This window comes from Varroa destructor, unplaced genomic scaffold (genome assembly GCF_002443255.2).
Source record: "Varroa destructor unplaced genomic scaffold, Vdes_3.0 BEIS01000004.1, whole genome shotgun sequence".
NCBI classification, from domain to species: domain Eukaryota; kingdom Metazoa; phylum Arthropoda; class Arachnida; order Mesostigmata; family Varroidae; genus Varroa; species Varroa destructor.
In genome coordinates this window covers 30,924,988-30,946,146 of record NW_019211457.1, presented here as the reverse complement: position 1 = coordinate 30,946,146, position 21,159 = coordinate 30,924,988, and the positions used below count along the sequence as shown (strand labels likewise).

At 41.3% G+C, this 21,159-nt stretch overlaps 1 protein-coding gene across 5 annotated transcripts in view; it reads right to left on the bottom strand.

The window, feature by feature from the left end:
• Crk (Crk proto-oncogene, adaptor protein) overlaps nucleotides 1–21,159 on the bottom strand; it is an 81,503-nt gene that overhangs the window by 4,806 nt on the left and 55,538 nt on the right. For all 5 annotated transcript variants that reach the window (XM_022805753.2, XM_022805752.2, XM_086987692.1 and 2 more), the window contains 3 exons: nucleotides 7,097–7,219; nucleotides 5,289–5,502; nucleotides 4,342–4,473 (listed from right to left, as the gene is read on the bottom strand). In XM_022805753.2, the coding sequence (XP_022661488.1) occupies nucleotides 4,342–4,473; nucleotides 5,289–5,502; nucleotides 7,097–7,203 (453 nt within the window). In that variant the 5' untranslated portion in view covers nucleotides 7,204–7,219. The remainder of the gene's footprint in view (nucleotides 1–4,341; nucleotides 4,474–5,288; nucleotides 5,503–7,096; nucleotides 7,220–21,159) is intronic.

Below are 21,159 nucleotides of genomic sequence, written 5' to 3'. Positions count from 1 at the left end.
GGGTAAATGGGTAATCGGAGAACAGGCATTGGGAACGACAATAATCACAAAAATGTTTAGTAGTATAGAGACAATGAATAATTTTTATTAACAAGAACACAAATTGTCATTGCATTAATGTTTGTGGAAGAAACGCACTTTGTTGGGTTATGAGCAGTGCTGAAGGGATGAACAGTTACCGAGTAAACTGTATGTTCACGTGAATAAATTACACAACACAACCAAAGCGTTAGGGTATAAAGTTATTGTAAAGATCGTTCAAGATAATAAAAAGTATTCAAATAAAAAAAGCATCAATTTATACATTGTATCACTAAAATATAACGTACGTGACTAAGACTAAAGTATTTTTCTCGTTACGTTACATAAATTGTTGACCAATAATTTCACATCCAACGTCTGCCGCTTGTATAGCGGCTAGTCTAAACTGCCAGACAAAAAAACTAAGTGAAATATAAAAATTATAAAGTCATGTTATGTTGAATGAAACTTACTAACGCAATCAGTCCCAAACGAGGCACTCCCAAACGGTCAACAGTCAACAAACTTCTCAACAGTCTCACACCCCAGTGCAGGTAACTTTGACAAACGTCCGGGTTTCAAAGTCGTTTCTAAACCTAACTCGATTCCCCCCCCCCCCCCCACGCTACTGTCGCCGTCCGTAACTCGAGCAAGTTGTATATGCATATAACAAACAGACGAGAAAACAACGCTCAGTCGTCTTTCTTTAAAAAAAAAAAAGACCATAAGACAGTTTGTTCGCTGGGCTTGTCTCCGATGCTTCGTGATTGTCATAGTGTGTTTCATGTTTACAATTTCATCATTGTATTGTCGCGTTCTATTGTATATCGGCGACGAAGGTACGAGTGATTATGCCACTGTTTTTTTTTCGCACGCATTGCAACCACCGTCGTGTTAACCATTTCTACATAAATAATGCTGTTAGTCTATTCTAATCCTTTTCGTCTTTCCTGTTCGTCGACAACGTGTCATCGTCGGCTAGTATCTGGCAAACTTCGCAGGGACGAAGTTTGCTATGGAAATCACAACAATCACTGAGTATTTACGTCGTCAAGCAAAACATCGTCCTTCAATGTTGTGGTGTGGCCACTTGAAAACATTATGCGCAGATCTCCAATACAGCTACCACTATGCAGCTGGTAAGGTCTCGTAGTTGCAAGATGGTAACGGCGACTCGTAACAAGCCTCCTGATTTCAGTAAGGGTCAGAAGCAAATCCACATGAGCTTAATCCCTTCCCCGCTTCCCGACTTCCACCCGCTCCAATTTCTATTACGTCCCAGCTACAACTCAGCAGTTATGGCTCATACACACCTATTGTAAGAACATGTTTATTCAGACAAAGCATATACAGGGGACTGTAAACCCCCGTAGGCGACCAATAAATGGTGCCTCCGGCGGGAAAGGAAAGATCCAGTATTTGCAAGCTGTAGGGTGCGCCCACACACTCTTCAAGATTAGTGCTAGCAGTGATAGCTGCAATTGACTGATACCACAGCATTAACCCGGTCGGCAACTGACTCGCAGACGGCACTCATCCAGAAGCTTTGCAGGTTTCCTTAGCTCACGGGGTCCTGCCATTAGCATTACTACTGCCACTCCTATTGCTAGTGATGGTGCAATTTCTCATTCAATCCGCATTGTAATATTCGACTGGACCTCGCGAGCTTTGTACGTTCCGGTACGTTCTTCAACGTCCTCCTCACAGTTGGCCTGTTCACCTAAATTACGGACAGCATACTACTCTCAGAAACACACTTTACCGACAAAACTCCTTGTCCACTGGCACTAGCGATGGGTTTGGCCTAACCATCACTAGTTTAAGCCCCCCTGTTCGTCCACGGCTTGCCTCTCTGCACAACGTCTACCGTCAGAGCTCCGTTGGATCAATGGCCTGCCCCAACGAAGCGGTTCGGTACCCTCTGACTCGTGCTACCGTTCACGGTCCCGTGAGGTGACCCTGCACTACTTCGCGATGGCTCTGTGCGAGCCAGCAAAGCGTTTTTACTCTGGTAAGTTGGTTGTACAGGGCGTGATCTGGAGGGTAACATCCTCAGCTAATTAGCAGAATATGCAGGCAGATGCCGAATAAAAATTAACGACGATAATTATAACGTGGTCCGCAGACGGAAAAACCACATTAAATATTTTTTCACTTGGAGAATTTTTTTCGAAACGATAGGAAGTGGCTACCATGTCGATGGGCCTGGCCAACGTTCCTCTGCTTGACGTTGACTGAACGCCGAATCGTTGAATCATAAGACAGTGCTAAAGCAACACTCATCGCAGTATCATTAAATCACGTACTTGGATCAAATATTATGCAATTGAAGATGAATGAACAGCGTTAACTTGAACAATCGTCTTATAAGCCTCTATATAAGTTGGTATTTTATATGCTAAGTGTTGCGGAATAGTATTCTCTAAACTGTGCCTATTCGAGCAGCTTCAGGTGTGCAGAGTATCAGCTGCGTCCTGTACATCTAGCGCGTCAAAGAAATATTTGCAGCGTGACATTGTTGATATATATGTCCTTCACGTAAGGACAAACACTGCTCGTTCTCTTGCCCCCGCAATACTAAAGAGCAAGAACGCAATGTGTATTTGATTTGCGAAAATTGGCTTCGGTATAGGTGAACAATCGAGACAAAAACTATGGAGAAAAATATGTGAGAGTATTTTCAGTTGCTTTCTTTTGGTTATCTAACATCTGCTGTTAATAGAAGAAGGAAAAGTACTTCTAATATGGAAGGGCGATTTAGTCATATACAGACATGCAGACACTCACTCTTAGCAACTGTGATTGTTAGTAAACTACTGTTGGAATAACGGTACCACCGAGGAAGTTAGTTAAAAGGAAAGCTGAAAGATGAAATGAAAGAAACATTAATTTAATCTAAAGGAAACAAAAAAGAGGTGAAAGATACAGAAGAAACAGATATGGGAGACGTCAGCGAAAAGAGTAAACAGAATGCAAACTGTGTAGACAATAATATTGTACATTGATAAGAAAATGATAGATCGTCTTTAAATGGGTTACGTTGGACGGTTTTTTATATTTACCGTAACTGATATTTTGCGCTCCCCGGACACATTACAATCCGCATCTTGCCCCTGTTTTTAATATTTAATACTGAATGCCACTTTTGGCAACAAAGAAAATTGCAATGGTGTTCGGTATCTCAGTCAGTTGCACTACCCTTTAGCAGAAGATATGCCCTACTAGGTGAAGCTACAGTTTCCGGCACAGATATAGACAGCAAACGAAGTATCGCAAAAGGCAAACGTTCACCTATACAGTGTCGATAAAGTAGGGAGAACATGAAAACAGAAGTAAGCCCAGAAATAAGTCAACAAAATGAAATATTACGTCAGCCGAAAAATGAGCATCATGTGATGTCGCCCACTGATGGCTCTTCGGACTTGGCCCTTTTAACCAACTGGATAAATGACAAAAAAGAAGCGGGAATTGCGAACTCCGAAGACCAGCTTATTGTTTGCTTCGAACAAGGGCACCGAAGCTGACAAATGCGCGAAGTTGACATAAAAGGCAAGGTCAAGACCATCAATGATTTATTTTACCATTGCCTCGATGATTGCTAAAGAAGGCTGCATTCTAGATTACAGCCGTCTTAATTTCGGTGAAATATACCACTAAAATAATGATCACTATGAACACAATTTTCAAATCACGTGAATTAAGGATCTTTCGATATACCCTGCACAACATGTGTTTTTCTATAATTATTGCTACAACGCCTTACTCGACCACATGCTGAAAGCAAAAGAAGCTCCTTCTGAACCTTTCCCATGGCTTGCCACGTAATGCCTCGAGAAAGGTGTGCTTCTAAAAACATGATTTCATCGTCATGATGCCTTGCTCCGTATCCTTTCTATCCAGTGGCAGGCAACGAATTCACATATATGAGTGGCTCTATTGACCTACCGGAGTGCTTCCGTACGAACCGTTTCTTCCCTCTGTCCAATGATCGATCTTACTGAACCGTTAAATTGATCAGAAAGATGAACAAACAGCTACAATAGCACTAACTTCCTTTTTTTTTTTTTAAAAAAACTTTTTCTCGTTTTACTGTTGTCGCAAGTACAATGGGTGCAACAGCAAAAAAAAAATCAATAATTTCAACTGATATATGTATTACGATTAGTGGCGCTGCTTTATCTGACCGATGGTGGGGGGATGAGTCGACCGAAGGCCGACTCAGTCCACATGCGTTACTGTCAAGTCGGCCGAGGCCCGCCTCGAATCCTCAAAGAAGGACCAATCTAGTATGGTTTCTTGCTTTTCGTGTCAATTTCTTACCTTCTCGATGTAATTAACGGGTATCTGGCCCGTCTGTCCAAGAGAGTTTCTTGCTGTCCACCACTGGTCTTCGTCCTTTGAAATGACCGTCAATACTTCACCCTTTCGGAACGGAAGATCGTCCGTATCACCCTATAGGCACAGATATTAGCAGTCCATAAATTAAGTAGAACCGTGTTATTATATTCTAGACATGAGCTTCCTTTATGATAAGAACGGCGTAATACACAATGGACAATTATCACATTTATACGCAGCGGCAGGATAACTGAGAAAATATGAATAAAAGAAAAGGAAATGATGTAGAAGGATGTAATTAAAGAAAAAAAAAAAAGAACAATTTACTTACACATAATAAATTTAAAGGCGCACTGCTCAGAAAGCAATATCAGCTACAACAAACGAAATATGTAGTCATTTCTGAACATTATTAAAGGCACATACGCAACGTTTCCACGCACACTCCCACAAAACAATTCCGTTATATACATATATTCTATTGTTCAGAGAAAAAAAATCGGATACCTTCTAATAAAACGTAGCTATTTGAAGCGAAACAATAATTATAGCTTCTTTTCGCAAAAATCTAAATTGAGTTAAAAGAAAAATTTGTGTCACCATAGGGGCAAATGTGTTGCAATAAACAAAGCACAACCAGCAATTATAATTCCAACGTTCAACAAGAATTTTCTGTAATACACTCACGACTAAATCTAATGCCCATCGTTATTCGACACTCCTTTCCGATATACCTTACACAAGTATCAGCTGAAATTAGAACAATTGAAAAGAAACGAAGACCTTTTTTTCAACTTGAGTACACTTGAAACTTCCTGGAATTTGCTTAACGCATTCTCCGTGGGCATAACGTATGAAGCGTTGACAGACTCAAGCAAAACGTTGATGAATAGTTCCTCCTTTTTCTTAGCTTTACCTAAGATACTCACGCTGCCATTGAAGTCGAATCGTGCGCGGACCCTCTCTGCAGCTTCTCTAGGTTTCGCTGCTGGCCGTATCAGGGGCGCTGTGTCGAGGTAATGGCTACGGTAAAAGTGTAGCAGGGCCGGCATATCAGGGAACATCTGCTCGCCAATTTTGAAACGGGTCTGAACTCCTTGCGAAACTTTGTGGATGATGTAGTGTGATACTCGGGTCTCCTCGCTAGTCCGAGTAGCGTTTTCGATAGGAGTATTGATGAAAGCAGATCATAGTAAAACGGTAAAAAAAAATTCAGTTAACTCTAGTATTAGAGCAACAGTCAAATACAGATGATAGATATAATGATGATCTATTATGTCATCCGAACGGTACTGAACGAACAATGAGGATAGGTGATTCTTCGATTGCATCTGAGAATGGTGTCGGTCCTATGCAGCATTTTAAGACCACGTAACAAGATGTTTATACCGTATCAATATATGTGTATCCTTATGCCTATTTATGTGGGCAATGACAATAGGGTGTATGAAACAGCTATGAGAATGGGTGGTAAAATTCAGCAGTATCTTATTTAGAGTGTTGAATGAGTGCGATAATAATAATTAGTGATGACAACAGTAATATTATTAATATTTTAGTTGCTGGGTCTTCAAGCGTTCAGCAAGGCGTCAGCTTCATTACCGATCCAGTGATAGCCCCATCGTACGTAAGCAGTTCCTCAAAGAACCCACAGCTTTTTTTTTAGACGCTTTGCAACAATGTACGCAGTAGTACTCTGCGAAGCTTCGAATGAAGACTTTCTTTAATCTCTGCCACCGAACAAACATCCTTAAAACATGCACCATTCGCATTGCACATTTGCAAGGATTAGGCCAACGTTAGTTACCCCGCTACTCCTTAAATTTGATCTCATAAGGATATAATATATATATTTCTATAAGTAAAAAGGGCCTATAAGCTATAAGATTCTTTGTCCGGCCGCGTTCTTACTCCCCGCCCCCCACGTAAGCAATGGCATGGCATGTTGTCATAACCCTCGTCAGAACGTTATTATTACTATCAGTGGCGTAACAACATCGATAGTGACCTTTGATCATCATAGTTACTAAGTCAAGGTCATCAAATACAGACTGCCGAAATTTTGTTTCAAAATCACACATAAAAACTCATACAAAATATAACTGTGATATAAAACGTGCTCAAACGCCATAATACAATAATTCAGAGAAATTTACAAATTGTTGTATGGCAGTAGCACCAACGTAATGTGGTACTTTACGTCCTCCGTATCGAGCAAATCTTATATTGACGCCTGACAGAAGAAGCGTAGCGACAAATAATAAAAATCTCATCAGACTTAAATGAGGCATTTCGCGTACGACTTCATACAGGAAAGAACGGTGAGCCAACAGCAGAGCTCACCAACTAATCTCTCAGTTCCAAACTGTCCCCATTTGGCCCCCTACAAAAGACGTGGCTATATTTATTATCTAACTAGTCGCATTGGTGGAAGGGATGAACTGTGTTGATCATCACCTTAGACGCACTATGTAACCGCAAAGCCCCGTACGATACGCTTATGGAACGCACGAATGAGCGTCGAATTTGCCCACATCATCACCGTTGTCGGTTCGCTGATAATAGTTAACAAAAACATTTCAAATTTACAAATCCTATCCGTTTTCTTTCAAGTCAGACACATAACAACGAAAACTGTTGTCGTTTGATCTGCGCCCCTATAAGTTTTATCCGTTTTTACGATCCAGTGCTATAGGCAAAATCTACTATTTGTGAGAAATGAGGATGGTATACTTACCGAACGCATAGGACGAGGTCTCCTTGAATGGTGTTCGAGTTTCGCACGAGAAATACTCCTGGCTCTGATTCGCGTTGTAGAAGTTCGATTGCTTCCTGTCGAGACATTGGCCCGAAGAACCAACTAAACACAGATGGAAAAAAAAATAAAAGGAGGCACAATTATACTTCTAATTCATATCGACTCTTGGATCATATATAGGGTTCTAATTTAGCGTCTAATTTGAAGAGCATTTTCATTAGTTACAATTCTTTTTCATCTTTTCATAACCCTGAAACTCCCCAGAACCTAGAAGATGTTCTGTTAACAGAGATGTTTTCCCAAGGACACCCAAAAGAATCTTCTTTAGAAGCTCGACGGTCTGCACAACTGCACAGTTAAGACGCTTGTCCACGTTTTCGTCCCCTAACAAATACCAGAGCCTACCAGGGTTAGCGTAATAACACTATCGGAGCATTGTCAAAATTACATCAGTCAAAACAAGTTTATCATAGCAATCACTAAAAGCAATCCTAGTAAATTCGAGCAATTAGAATCTGGCTGCCTCTGTGCCAATGAATGAGCTGTATGGTATTATGGGAGCCACGATAGGCTGGTAAAAGACATGCTTGAGTTTTGATAACTGCTGAGTCTCGGCAGAAGCATATCTTCCGCTTTTTTAGAAATCTCTATCGTGACTAAAAGGAAAATTCGTCGAGGGAAGAAATAAAAAGGGAACAGAATCCGTGTAAAAGTCGATATATTTCGATACGATGGCAAGATATGAACTTTTTTTGTCAGTGTTATATTTAGGTCCAGCATAAACACAACTTAAAGTTTTTGACGCACTGGTGCTTCCCTCACGGTCTGCTCAATTCCTAGGTATTTTGGCTTATGTTAACATCAGCCATTTTTGCGCTAATAATATTGGCCAAACAATCCATTAGACTAGCCGTCAACTAATGGCTTGGGTCGATTTAAGCATTAAAGCTAATGTGAAGCTGAATTGGTTTTTAAGGTACAAGTAAGATTGAGAAAAATAACTTCATATTACGAAGTTATTTTTGCTTACGTATTATAAAAAAAATCTCATGATCCTCTTTTGAGCAGCTAATACGAACGTGAACTTTTAAAAAACTGACGATTCTATCAGGCATATATCAGACAGTATTCATTCTCGTTCCACAAACTAATAATAATAGTTCTTAGGATACCCTCTCCTCCAACAAGGTTCATCCGACAAATAGCATCAGGCTAAATCCGCGCGAACCCAGTGCACTACAGAGAAGTTAGTGCCTAAGACGTATCTAATGTGTTTCGCAATAGCCCTCCTGAAGTCGCTACCGACCCAGCTGAAGTTGTAATGGCCATTCCGTTGAAGCAATCGCGGTCGTTGGCTTCGGCTTTTCTTTGTAAAAGTGTTTTCTGCTTGTCGAAATCGTGACCGATTCGTATTTAACTGCTGTATTTATTAAGGAAGATACGTATATATACAGTTTAAGCAAGAACTGCTTGCACTTACAGACACACAGTTAGCCGTAACGATTTAAGAGACGGCAGAGAGCCAGTGGCGAGTTCTCTAACGTACCATTGCGCCATTGAAACAAATTGCTTCGTGTTCTTTTCAGTTCTTCTGAAACAGCTTACTTAACGTGTTTTCTTTGGTCATCTGCGATGAGCAAAATGTCGTTCTCATTCTTTGATCTATTATTATTAGCACTGGCAAAACGACTGCACACATCGTTTTTCTAATCAAAGCTGACAACTTTGATCCGATTGAATCCGGAGCGTTTAAGTATTAGATGAACAGACATCCTAAGCACAGATGGCTTCTAGATACCGCGACAGTGTGGGGCAATGCTGCCCAGGTGCTAATGGGCGCCTGGACTGTTGGTACTGGGATACAATAGCAATATTTAGTAGCCTTAAACTATTTGAACCGACGAGACGCAATGAATAATGTCGAAGCATTGTTAACAGTTTACCCACAACGATCCAGACAATTCGTATTTGGACGCGACTGAAACCCCGTGTTTTTGCGTGACAGGTTGTTAAATTTTTAAATTAGTTACAACCGGCAATATCTAACGGCAATCATCAAGGTAAAAACTCTTCACTAGAGAGGCAAAGCTCGATCAATGAAACGATTTCTTTACCTTCGTACAGGTAGCGTAAGACAAAATCTAAGTGTCTCTTTATTATTATTCAAGAAGCTAGAGCTGTGTAGCATTGGTTATTATTAATTGTTTGCACATAAGTAGAAGAACTTGTGTCTGTGCTTGGTTTGTTTAATTCATGCCAATATACAAAATATCCTTAAATGCGCTAAAATTGTCTCCCACTTCATTTCTTTTTGTTAAAAAATTGAACGATGATAAGTGAAGGATGAATAAGTTCATTTTCAACTTACCTCAGCTACTAACCGCATCGAGTATCTCTATTACAATAGACTACAATACACAATCTACATACAGTGTTACATATGGTAGAGCAATGACCATGACAATGTAGCTCCTCATCTGAATAACCTGTAGGAGTGAGCGGCCTCTACTTAAATCCTATGTCACGCCATCTTTGTTTCGTAGCTAGGTTTCGGCGTGCAGCATTTCACAGATACCCACGCGCAGACGGACAGACCGGACTTCAGCGAAGCACACGACACTGTGATTGATTTCTTTCACTGGCTATTTGAGTCGAAGTTAAGAAGAGATCTGCTCAACGGCAACGCCTAAGCATTTAACAATTATTTTCAAGGCTGAGAAGCGTACACGTCCCTCAAGTCTATCACTAAGAAATCACCTAAAGAAGATGATGCGCTGCTTTACCGTCGCAACGAATAACGAAAATTCCAACGAATCAAATTGACAGCTGGCGCGTGCTTAAGCACACACCCAATACTACACGTTGCTAATCTTCCTCGCGCCTAATTAAGGGACGCTAGGCCATCAAATCTCTTGAGATAGCTGTTGTCGCTGTCACAGAAGTACCTTGCCATCATAAATACCGCGGGTACAGGGGGAATTTCATTGTTCACTGACGAACGCAGTCTAGAGATGAGAGACGGATGAACGCGAAGAGGGTAATAAGCAATGAAGTTACACAAATATGTTAGACCTAAATAATCAACCAGTGACCCGTTCTTCGTATAGTGCCCTGTTTTTGTAACCTAACCGCCTTTCATACTAGTCTCACACTCGTACCTCAGTTAAACCCCACTACTTGGTTTACGATGATAAAACTTGCCCGAAGTGAAAGTGGAAATAGCACCAAGTATGCAAAGAGGTGTTCTCAAAAGTCGGAACAGCTCTTGACCCCAATAACAGTCGAAACAAATCAAAGATAGACATGGATGACTGGCAGCGGCAATACGGGGCCCGTAGCGAATGCTCGGTCGTCTAGCGTACAGTTCATGAACATCTCCAGCAGCTCTTCCAGCCTGTACTGTTTCACGCGCATCCCGTACCTCGACGATAGCAGATGTACGATAATAGATGTGTTGCGGAACGCTTATATAGCAAAGTCACTAAATAAAAGACTAAATTACGCAGGTTCAATGCAACATGTCAGTGGCCAAAAGCCAGGCTTTCTGTACGTGCCTTTTGCGTGCCGCGCCGAAACACACATGCACCTTTGTGTACGCAAACGTACACACGATTGTACTAGGGGCAAATTAATTTTCGTATCGCTGTGTCACACAGAATCATTGCGTTTAACAATCTACCACAATGATTCTGTGTGTGTGTGTGTGTGTGTGTATACCAATTCTTAAACTGTGTAACTCTTTTAGCAACACAAATACACAAGTAATGTATTGAAACAATTGAGGTATAAAGGCGAGCTTAGGATAATTAAGCTTGTAGCAATATGCTCTTGAGCTTCATCACTGAGCCAAGGTTGTTAGACTTCCATACGATCAGCCATTAGACCTGAATGAATTGATGTTTATAACCGAGAATTTTTTTTCGTTGCGACCTGCTTATGTATGTGCAAATTCACCGCAAATATCATAAAAATTCTATCTGTTATTGTTATTATTATAAAAAGCAGGATAATTGTAAAAAAATGGAGAAGCGAAATAAACCGGATTCGCTTATGTTTAACTATTATTATTATATTATTGTGTTATTTCACAAATTTACTTTGACGATACGTGACTGAGTAAAAAAGTAGTTGCAACCTGTGCTGGTATGGTCAAGAGTTTGTCGTATAATCTTTTTTCATAGATAACATAACCAGTGCCACAGAGACACTAATAGAAATAAAACACATTTCACACTGGAACCCAGATAATGCAGGGCAAAGTAAGCCCCCACCCGAAAAGCGTCAAACCACAGAAGTTATAGCTGTCCAATGTCATTGGCCTTCAAACTTTTCATCTAAAAAAACAACACTATGGGGTACAGCATCAGAAAACCTGGTCGATAAACAAATGACTGGGTATGACCGCGACAGCATCCATTCTACCAAATTTGTTCTTAAAGGAACTCCAGTAGCGACATTGCCTGATCAAAATTCCGAAGCTTTTGCTTCGAAGGTATTATGCACGTCTGCTTTTTTTTTTGGAAAATATTATATAACTGTGAGAATACCTATGTTTCCGTCGTAGCGTGTACGAATTTGACATCAGAGTCAACTATGTCTGTCCATACAGCTCCACGATAACGTCACTACTGGTAAAAACAGTAGTGGGTGGGGGTATTGTTTGTTACCGCCGTGAATCTCTTAGCATCCATTGTTAATCATCGTTGAATTTTCGTAAACGATCTATTACAGGCCTGCTTCAGATAAACTGTTATGCATAAGCACAGTTGCGAGTATTTCATGCCCATTTCTTCTTATCTATTTGCATTGTACCACTTGTCGCTCGAATAAATTTATGTACTTCTGTCTAGAAGCACTCGTACTCACTGTGTAAGGCGCCGTCCTGGTGCCATTGGTCGGACAGTCATATTGCAACAATTATAAGGCTTCGAGTATCTAAGCGGCTCTTAGGCGATCTCGTATTTTTATTATTTTCATTGTATTTTTGACTGCTCTCAGGGTAAAAGCTACACTTTTTTTATAAGGTGAAGGCTGTACGGTGTTCCGAACGGCCGTTACCAATTAACTGTTCTGAGACTACTCATTGCCAAACGTCCTTGAACCGACCCGAGTGGGCCGTGGCCAAAAAACCCAATCTAGCAAAGTGCCAAGATGGAGTGGGTTACCTCGCCCTTTACTACCAGCTGCACGACTCATTCCAAGTGGATTTAAGGAACGCCTTTGAAAATGATATATAAGCGAGTGTTTTGTTAAAAAAAATTGAGACAGTTAATAGACTAATACAAAAGGCCCACAAGCACATTGTATAAATGTACCAGAAGCTATCCTATTACGGGCGAGACAAATCTGGTTGAGCCCTGGTGAATATAAAATAATAAGGCTGAACAATTTATCTATACCGCCAGCAGTCATCCGTCTGTTTGCCGAGTCCAAACGGACCTTTAATATAACTATATTAAGCTAATTCTTTATGGATCGTAAGGGTTATCCTGAAAAAATGCACGTGCATATCATAGTAAACTGTGTTACGATATATACACGTCATAACTTTCAGGTAAAAGCTGACTATTATATCATAGGTATAGGTAGCCTTTTACCTCTATATAAATAAAATAAAAAGCGTTTAATAGAAAATAGGGGTAAGCGATATAGTTGCTGCTGAGACTACTATTCCTGATTTATTTGCAAATCTTATAGGTCTCGGGCAGAATCTGCACACGCTATAAAGATGTGCTCCTTTATAAGATTATTAACCGTATATTCAAAGCAATACTGCTGGATCAATCATTCCATTTTTTCTGGCGAGTGCCTTTTTATTTAAGGAGCAGGTACAGAAGGTTCAACGAAAACTGACGTGGACGAAGCTGCCCATTTGATGTTGCGTTGAATACCACTTGCTTCTGTCTATGTAGGTCAATCGCCATATATTGTTTGGGTGCTTTTTCAGCTCCGTAAGCTTCACATAACCAAAACATGGGAGAAGACCACGAGCAAACGTGGTGTGGCCGTTGTGTCATGGAAGAGGGCTTCTAGCTTCAATAAATTCAATACGGACAAAATGTGTCTGGATTATATCTTCCAGGCTAAAAAACGATATACCATTATTATGTTTTCGTCCGCAAATCATGGCGAGTTAAACTACAAAGGGATGGTCAGGCAGCCAAGGAATTGCATTATAAATAATTTAGCTTTTCGATGTATAGTTACAAAGTGTAACATGTACTCGACGTACAACATTCCAAAAGGCCGGAATCCTAGCAGGACTTTTGTGACTGCTTCACTTGGGATAAAGAAGAACATACAACCGTATTGAGAAAAGCTTGCATCTGATCCTGAGTCCTCTAAGATAGCATCTTTTTTTTTGTCTTTAGATGCATCCTCGGCATAGACTCCGAGCTTCTTATGCTTGACCTTCTACCAGCATCAGCAGCAGCAGAAGTTCATCCTCCCGAGTTCCCAAATCCCATCTGCACAAATGCTATGTAGAGAACTGAGCCGACTTCTCTGCGCACGTCCCTCTCCTTTGAATTAAGTACTATTTCTTTCGCTCTACTTGCCTCAATTTCTGAGTGGACAATGCTTAAAACAGGTCAGCTATCAGGAGGTTACGACGGGGACAATTCGGGTTTTGTTAGAGCCACCGATATTAAACCCGGCCGTAAGAGCTATTAGGTGCCGTCGCAGTGCTGCCACGACGCGTTGGCCGACTGACCTATTGATGTCCTAGCAATCTGAGTAGCAACTGCAGAATCACAAGCACGCCTGGAACCACGTTAAGCCCTAGAGTTCCTAACTTGAGACCCTAACAGAATGAGGTCATCAATATAACCTCACTCTGTGAGATCCATATTTTCCTCCAGTAGATGCAGGGTTATTAAAAGTAATATTACTCGAGTGCTTAGGCTACCCTCACCCTTGTTTTGGGGCTCATCTCGAGAAAAACTACAGGAAGGCGGAAGTGCTCAGGAACTGGCTCAAGCCCGCTTTCAGCCGACACTTCGTTTGCCTAATCCCTGTTGCAGGTCGTCCATTTTACTTCCTACCGTTTACATGGCTGATCCTGCACTTACGTCACAGCAGGCAGCCACTTGGAAGCGTCTATGAACCGTTACGATCACTAGTTTAGTTCTTTTTTTGTGGCACCTACAAGAAACAACAAAGTGTTAACAACAACAAAACGTCACGCTAACGCCCAAGTCATTGTCGACATCACAACGTCTTAGATAGCATTACCGTGCGTAGTAATTATAGTTGTAGTCGGCGTAATATCCCTTTCCGCAGCATAAAATACGTAAGAAGAAATGACAAATGGTATCAAACAAAAAACGTCGTATATTATACATTTAAATTAGTCCGCACTTTCATTTTTGGAAACGTTCTTTTCTTCAGACAGGCAATGCTGCAATGTTGCACTTTTAAGCGCATAATATTGTAGTATAACCTCCATTCCTATATAGATGTTTCTACTGTATATTTGTTCAGGATATATCTGTTGCATCCTCTATAACCGTATCAAGTAGGATCTCTCTGCCTCGAGAAATACAGAAAGAGGAAAAAGGCAATAAAGAGTAGCGTCCAAAGAGTCCTCCTATTCACATCCTTTCTCCAAACGGCACCAGACCCTGAAACTGCCCTTCCACAAAGCTCTCTGGCTCGAACAATAGGGACAAGACTCAACAGTACCCTACATAGATTAAGCACAACGGTACCATTGTTGGACGCTATGCGAAAGCAGAGCGAAATTTAAGGACAACGTCACAACTATGAATGGACCAAGGATGAACAGGTCTCAGACCAACTAGTTTGGTCATTCCTTCTCCTGCTTTTTCTGACTGGCAACGAATTGTTTTGAATCAGGGGCTCAAGCAAAATCGGTAAGCATGTCGCACATCGGGGTCGGCCCTGCTGAATACATTTCGTGTACTCAGTTAGGATCCGACCCGATGCCCCTAGAGCATAACTTAACTGGTAGCCCATCACGCAGCAGCCATCACTAACGTGGCCGACGCCACCACTAGCATGGATGCGGCTCGCGTAATGCAGGCACCCCAAGGACCCACCACACGGTGCCACGTTCATCTAGCGAGATGTACGCGCGAAGGAGGTGGTACAGCGCGAGAAGAAAGGGAAAAGGCGGAAGAACAAATGGGTGCTTGCGATCATTACCCGCTGTAAGGCGAAGAGGGGTTGGCAGGCATTACAGCTACGAAAAGGTATCCTCCACGTTTCAAGCAGTTCGTTGTGTTCTGCTGCAAAACTTCAGCCAATCTACCAGAATAACACCGTATGTCTTTTACGTCTTCTTCCTCCTAGATGTTTAGACCTCGTCCGATTCGGTGATAACGGCTTATACACGAACAGTGCATCCGAGGCTGCCTCTCCTCATCGTCCTGTACAACGATCCCGTAGCGTACGGAAATGCGCGTCTTAGTAAAAAACCACAAAATTAAGTAGAACTACCGTGAGTGACTCAAACTCGAGTCCTTCCGAGCCGCTTGCTGAGCTGGCCTACTACAGAGATGCGTTTCCAAGGTGACATGTCGAGCAACTCTTTCTAGGTTTCTCGTGTTGCCTTAAACAAGTAGCCGCTAAGTTCCCAATTTGTTCTCGTTAACGAGTATCCAGCGAGACACCTCCTAGAGTTAATTTCAACTAAGGAGGACTCATAAGAGTCCTAGTGGGTTATGAATAGTGGGGTTATGAATGACCACGGACACCAGAATGAAGAAAATGTGGAAAGCAAAGGACAACGGAGTGGGGCCGGAGCACGAGAGCGTGGAATAAATAGGAACTGCAAGTGAACGCATCGAACCCGAATCGAAACGTTGAAAGCAGAAGACCTAGAGTTCGAGCGTAAGTAAATATGGTCACGGATTTTTAATAAATTTCGATCGTGCCCTAGAAGTACTAACGGTCTCCCGAGATATAAGCTATATATTTAAAGAAATACGTTACAAATAAATAGGATAGCTTATCAATGTTTGATTTCGTACAAATAATCAGCAGCTTTAACAGGAACGGTAGTCATGAATGCAACTAAACATAGCTGTTCACATGACGACGAGCTGTTTCCCGTAAATACAATCGTACACGTACTAAAATTAACTGCATTTAAAAGTCATATACATGGTTTGGCGCTATTTGTTAGTAAATATATATTTGTTTATATTTGTATGGATTTTGCTTAGAGTATGATGCGTCAAATCGTGCATTCACTAGTTAACACAAGTTCAAGTTTAAACACGATATCACAGTTGCCCCGTGTAATCGGCATAATCAAATATTGAAGTTGCCCAATTGTCATTGCGAAACACACGGCCAAGTCATCTATTTCTGAGAGGACGCGCACTCGCATCAACGTCTTTTACCGCTAATCAGTTAAAGTTGACGTCCAACGGATGGCTGCTTTAATATACAATTGTTAAAGGAGCGCGTCAGGTGTAAAATACTTATACTTTGGCAATAAATGTTGGCCAAAGAAATGGCGAGGCCCCTCTTCCAGTCGATGTCGTCTGGACGGATGCACTTCTGTGTATATGTATATCTGTAGAGCATGTACGATTTCATAATTAATAATAGACAAGCAGATTCAGAAGCTCCACACGAGCCCGTGTGGAGCCTGCGTGTTTAGTTTGCACTAGAGCCATCAATGCCTCTATACTATATGGGATACGCAGTTTGTTTTTTTTGATAAGTATTTAAAGTCGCACGTTGAGTCGTATCATTGTTCTTGGCTAGTCAAACCATGATGGTCTGGATTGATATACAACGAACAAAGGTGAAAGCCCGAAGGTTTGCTTGCCGATCGGCCAGAAACTGCTATCTCAGTCCGTCAGAATTCCTATACTTAATTTTCCCTCCATAAGTTATAATCCATGCGTTCAAAACCTCCTACCGTTTTTAATAATCACTAAATATCATCCGGGTTGACGTATAATTGTGATACTGCATTCTAGAAGGAATACGTATAGCGTAAATATCATACGAATCCAGAAGAATACATCTTGCACGCTGAACCACTTTGTAAAATAGTAGAAAACATAAACAACAATATCTTTACTAACACCATTATCTCGTTACTAGGAAGCTCCCAACAGCATTTCATACGGAAAGTAGACTGTTATTACAGGGGCCTATTTCGTACAAAAGCGATATTTTTAGTCTGACGCGATATCCCTCTCGACTAATTTCAGATAAGACTTGCGAGAGTCTGCAGAGTTCTCCGAAACAGCACAGTTGTGTGTCTGGCACTCCGATCTCAGTACAGCTTCGATTTCGCCTGAACCCCGAACGAAGTAGAGGCATTACAGAGCTTTAAAATTACAGGACTTTGCAACCACAAGTGCGCCAAGGCCAGAGAACTTATATTCTTTTTGGCAATGCACACGCTAGTGTATACCTACGTTTCATACCTCTACGGCATGTAGTTTTAAGATCGATGCTGTTCGAACGCGTGATCAATTTGGGGGGTTCTCGCCAAAATGTCGTAGAAGCTGTTCTTGAATTAAAATGAACATACGCCAACTGGCATACACCACTCGAATTAAAATAACCATGATCTCAGTCTATTTAAAAAGGTGTAGAGCATCAAAAAGATCAGCAAAACATAAAAAAAAGGTCAACATGGTCTATTGACAGGACGCGTTCCGCTCGCATGCTGTTATGGCTTCCTATTTAGGTCTACTATCATCTTCCTCCTCCGGAACTACTTCCAGATATCCAATAATGCAGACAAGTTGCATTAGACACTACGATCTTGCATGTATACGTTATTTACTTACGCCAACCCAACTTTGTTGGTTTAGCATTTGAGAAATAAGGCAGTTAAGGCCACTTAAAAGGTTTATATATCAACCTTTTATATAACCTAGTGATTGTTTATTGACAGAACCTTGAACATTCAACACGAGGAGATTTTTGCACAGACATTCTGCGGAATTTTCGGCCTTACACAGACTATCAGAAGTATAAACCAAAAATCTTATTAGGCCGATAACAGCTAAATGGAACCGAAGCTCGATCTAGCAAGTACTAGTGCTCGTCGTTGTTCTTCAATTGGTTAAATGTGTTTACTTAGTTATGGATAAACCCTTATCAAGGAAATTCTCATTGTTTGTGGTTTATTCCTATATACAACAATTCAAGCAAGATGAAAACTTCAAGTATCAACTTTTTGCTATTTGACATAATTCATAGAGAGAAAAATTGTTCTAACTGCGTGTGAACGCCTAACAACCTATGTTTTTACTCGGTTCGACAGAATGAACGATGACGATGTTAGTTATTTTGTTACTGATCAAAGATAGTTGACTCAAGCCATATTCTGTGTGCGCATACCACAGAATTATAGTATCGCGCAGGCAACAATAATAAAAGCGAGGTCTTGTGGATCTCGACTGCGACAATGTCTTGTGCTAATCATGAATCACTCTTCACTACAAAACGTTACAGGCGGGCTGCGTGACATAATTTCTCTTCATGCTAGAGTCCAATGATAGCGGCAGATACTGCTCGGGTCTACACGCTCATGCGCACCCGACTTGTATTTGCTTCGCGGCAATTTCCCAAGTTTAGAGCCAGTGAAAATCATTTAGCCGTCTGGCCACAAAGCGTAACGTCGTTTGCAAGTAAGGAAAGTACATTCTGCTACGTTGATTTGCTAGGATTCTTCCATTCCTTCGGGTTCCGGTATTACCAACCATCTGCGGTATTTTTCAACCATATCCTACAGGGTGCTGACAGTATTTTCATTTCGCGGCGGCTTGTATACCCCATCTCATACTAACCTCATCACGCTAACATCGACTACTCGAAATAAGCATTAGTTTAAGGAAGTGCTTGGACACGCTCGTATTTAGACGCGTTTCAAAGTTCCCGTAACGGCAGCGACAGAACTGACTAACAGGCGCTATACAGACGCATAGTTCTACGCAGCTGTCGAGACCACGACAGTCAAGGGAATGCCTAAGACAATGGTTTAGTTTACGTTATCATAGACCCGATACGATGGCTTTCAGACGGCCTATATTGCATCCTTCGACCACGGGGAAGGATGAAGCACCTTCTCCCAGGTCTACGAACGACTTTTCCCTCATGGCTCTACTTTTTTTTCTGTGAAGTCTCAGATGGTCGAGTCGGCGGCAGCGAATTACACGAGGCAACAAAGTTACGTTCATTACTGTATCTCTAACGCACGCACTCTCACCAGGTAGCAATTGCTACCGATGCCCCGATTCGTAGTCGGCTATGCATCAGTGTGCGGCAATATGCAAACGAATGTGGCAAATAGGCTATGCAACCTTGTGACCGATTAATCTACGCGGTCGAAACCGAAAAATTAAGTAATTTTTTGGTCTTTTTTTTTATGGTTTTACAGTCCAGATTTTCAATGAGAACACGTGTATCATCACCGTATACGGGGCTATATATGCAAGAGAGACTTTGACGGGTGCGCCACATTAAGTACTTGTCACAGCGGGCTGAGTTAAGTAGCACTGGAAGAAACGATATTACAAATAGACAAAATGAAAGCATCCATTGGTCTCTCTCCCTACTTCGTGTCTAGGCAACGACCTATTATACTCTATGAGCGTTATGATAATGCATATGGAATATAAACACTGTGAAAGTAAACACCTTTCTTGATTCGCACTCCTGACGTCACCAGAAGACCGTTTGGTGCTACTACATGTAAAGGACCCCCCAGACTTCTTTGCCGCCGTCATTGTCATCGGAGAAATGTTTAACATTGTTCTGGCAATCACATATGGCTTGCTGAGGCTGATACAAGCTATACCATTCCTGTGATACGTAAAAGTAATACAAGCGTTGCCGATTATCTTAGCAGACTTTCCAATCGAAAGGTCTCTCAGAAAGGGTCTCTTAGTTTGAATATTAAGCTTATTCAGCCACTGGCAGTATAGAGGAACCAGTCCGCCATAACGAAGCCAGAATTCAATGAAATCTATGCAAATTTATTATGAGTAGAATCAATGAAGGCGCGCATACATTATCTAACTAAGTTAATTTTAGTGCTCCACATTCAAGTTAAAGCTTTCATCCGCCTTTAATAGGTAATACAAAGTTTCGTTCTGTACTTTTTCCACAGCAGCATCGTGCATTATTATTCACTATTCACTGCATGCCTGTACAGTTACCTGGTGCAGCGGAGAACGCCAAGTATACGCCTTTTTTATGTTAAGATGAAATGTTGGATATGGCCTCAAGTGGCTGGACCTTTAGCACAAAGATGTGTCTGTGTCAAGATTTGAATCCAGGCTATCTCCCGCGTTTTCAAGTTTAGCAGATAACTGTGTTACCGGTGCCCCATAAAGGGTACAGTCAGAAATGCTAGATTCACTTCACTATCTCTCCAAGTATATTTGAAATCGTATGCACGTTGGCGTTCTTTGTGCTTGAAACGTTTCAAAAACGTTCCATCTAATGGCAGCGTGAACTACAACCGGTGAGGTACGGTCATGCTCCATGGTAAATTTCCACTGTCAAAGACGGTATAAGGTCAGCTGAGAAAAAACAAGTAACTTTGGTCATTGTTCCAGTTTTATATAGTTTTTCTGGGATTCTTGAGTAATTTCTTCGTAGAATTACGAGAACGTCATGTGTGCTTGCCAAGCACATGCGCCTAACATATTTTCCGAAATAGACAGATCTCCTTATTAGGCACCGCCACCTCTACATGTTCCCTAACGCACACAAGCTCAGCTAAGGTTATGTTCAAGTATCCAACCAGGTAGCCATAGATGGCCCCCTACAATAGTTACTCTTTGTCAAACAGAGGCCCAGGCAGGTTCATAAGTAACTAAACCCTGGTATTTTTCTAATTTGGTAACGAATTCTTTATTTCTTAGGTGTCTGTTTCACAAACGGGTGTTTATTCCACGCGGGACATGATAATCGCGTAGTGTCTGTAGCATTATGTAACCAATTCATTATTCCAGATTGCCATAGATATAAGCATGCAGCCAAGCACACATTGAATCTACCCAACTTTTAGCTTCTAGCCCCCTGCCGACACTGCGAAT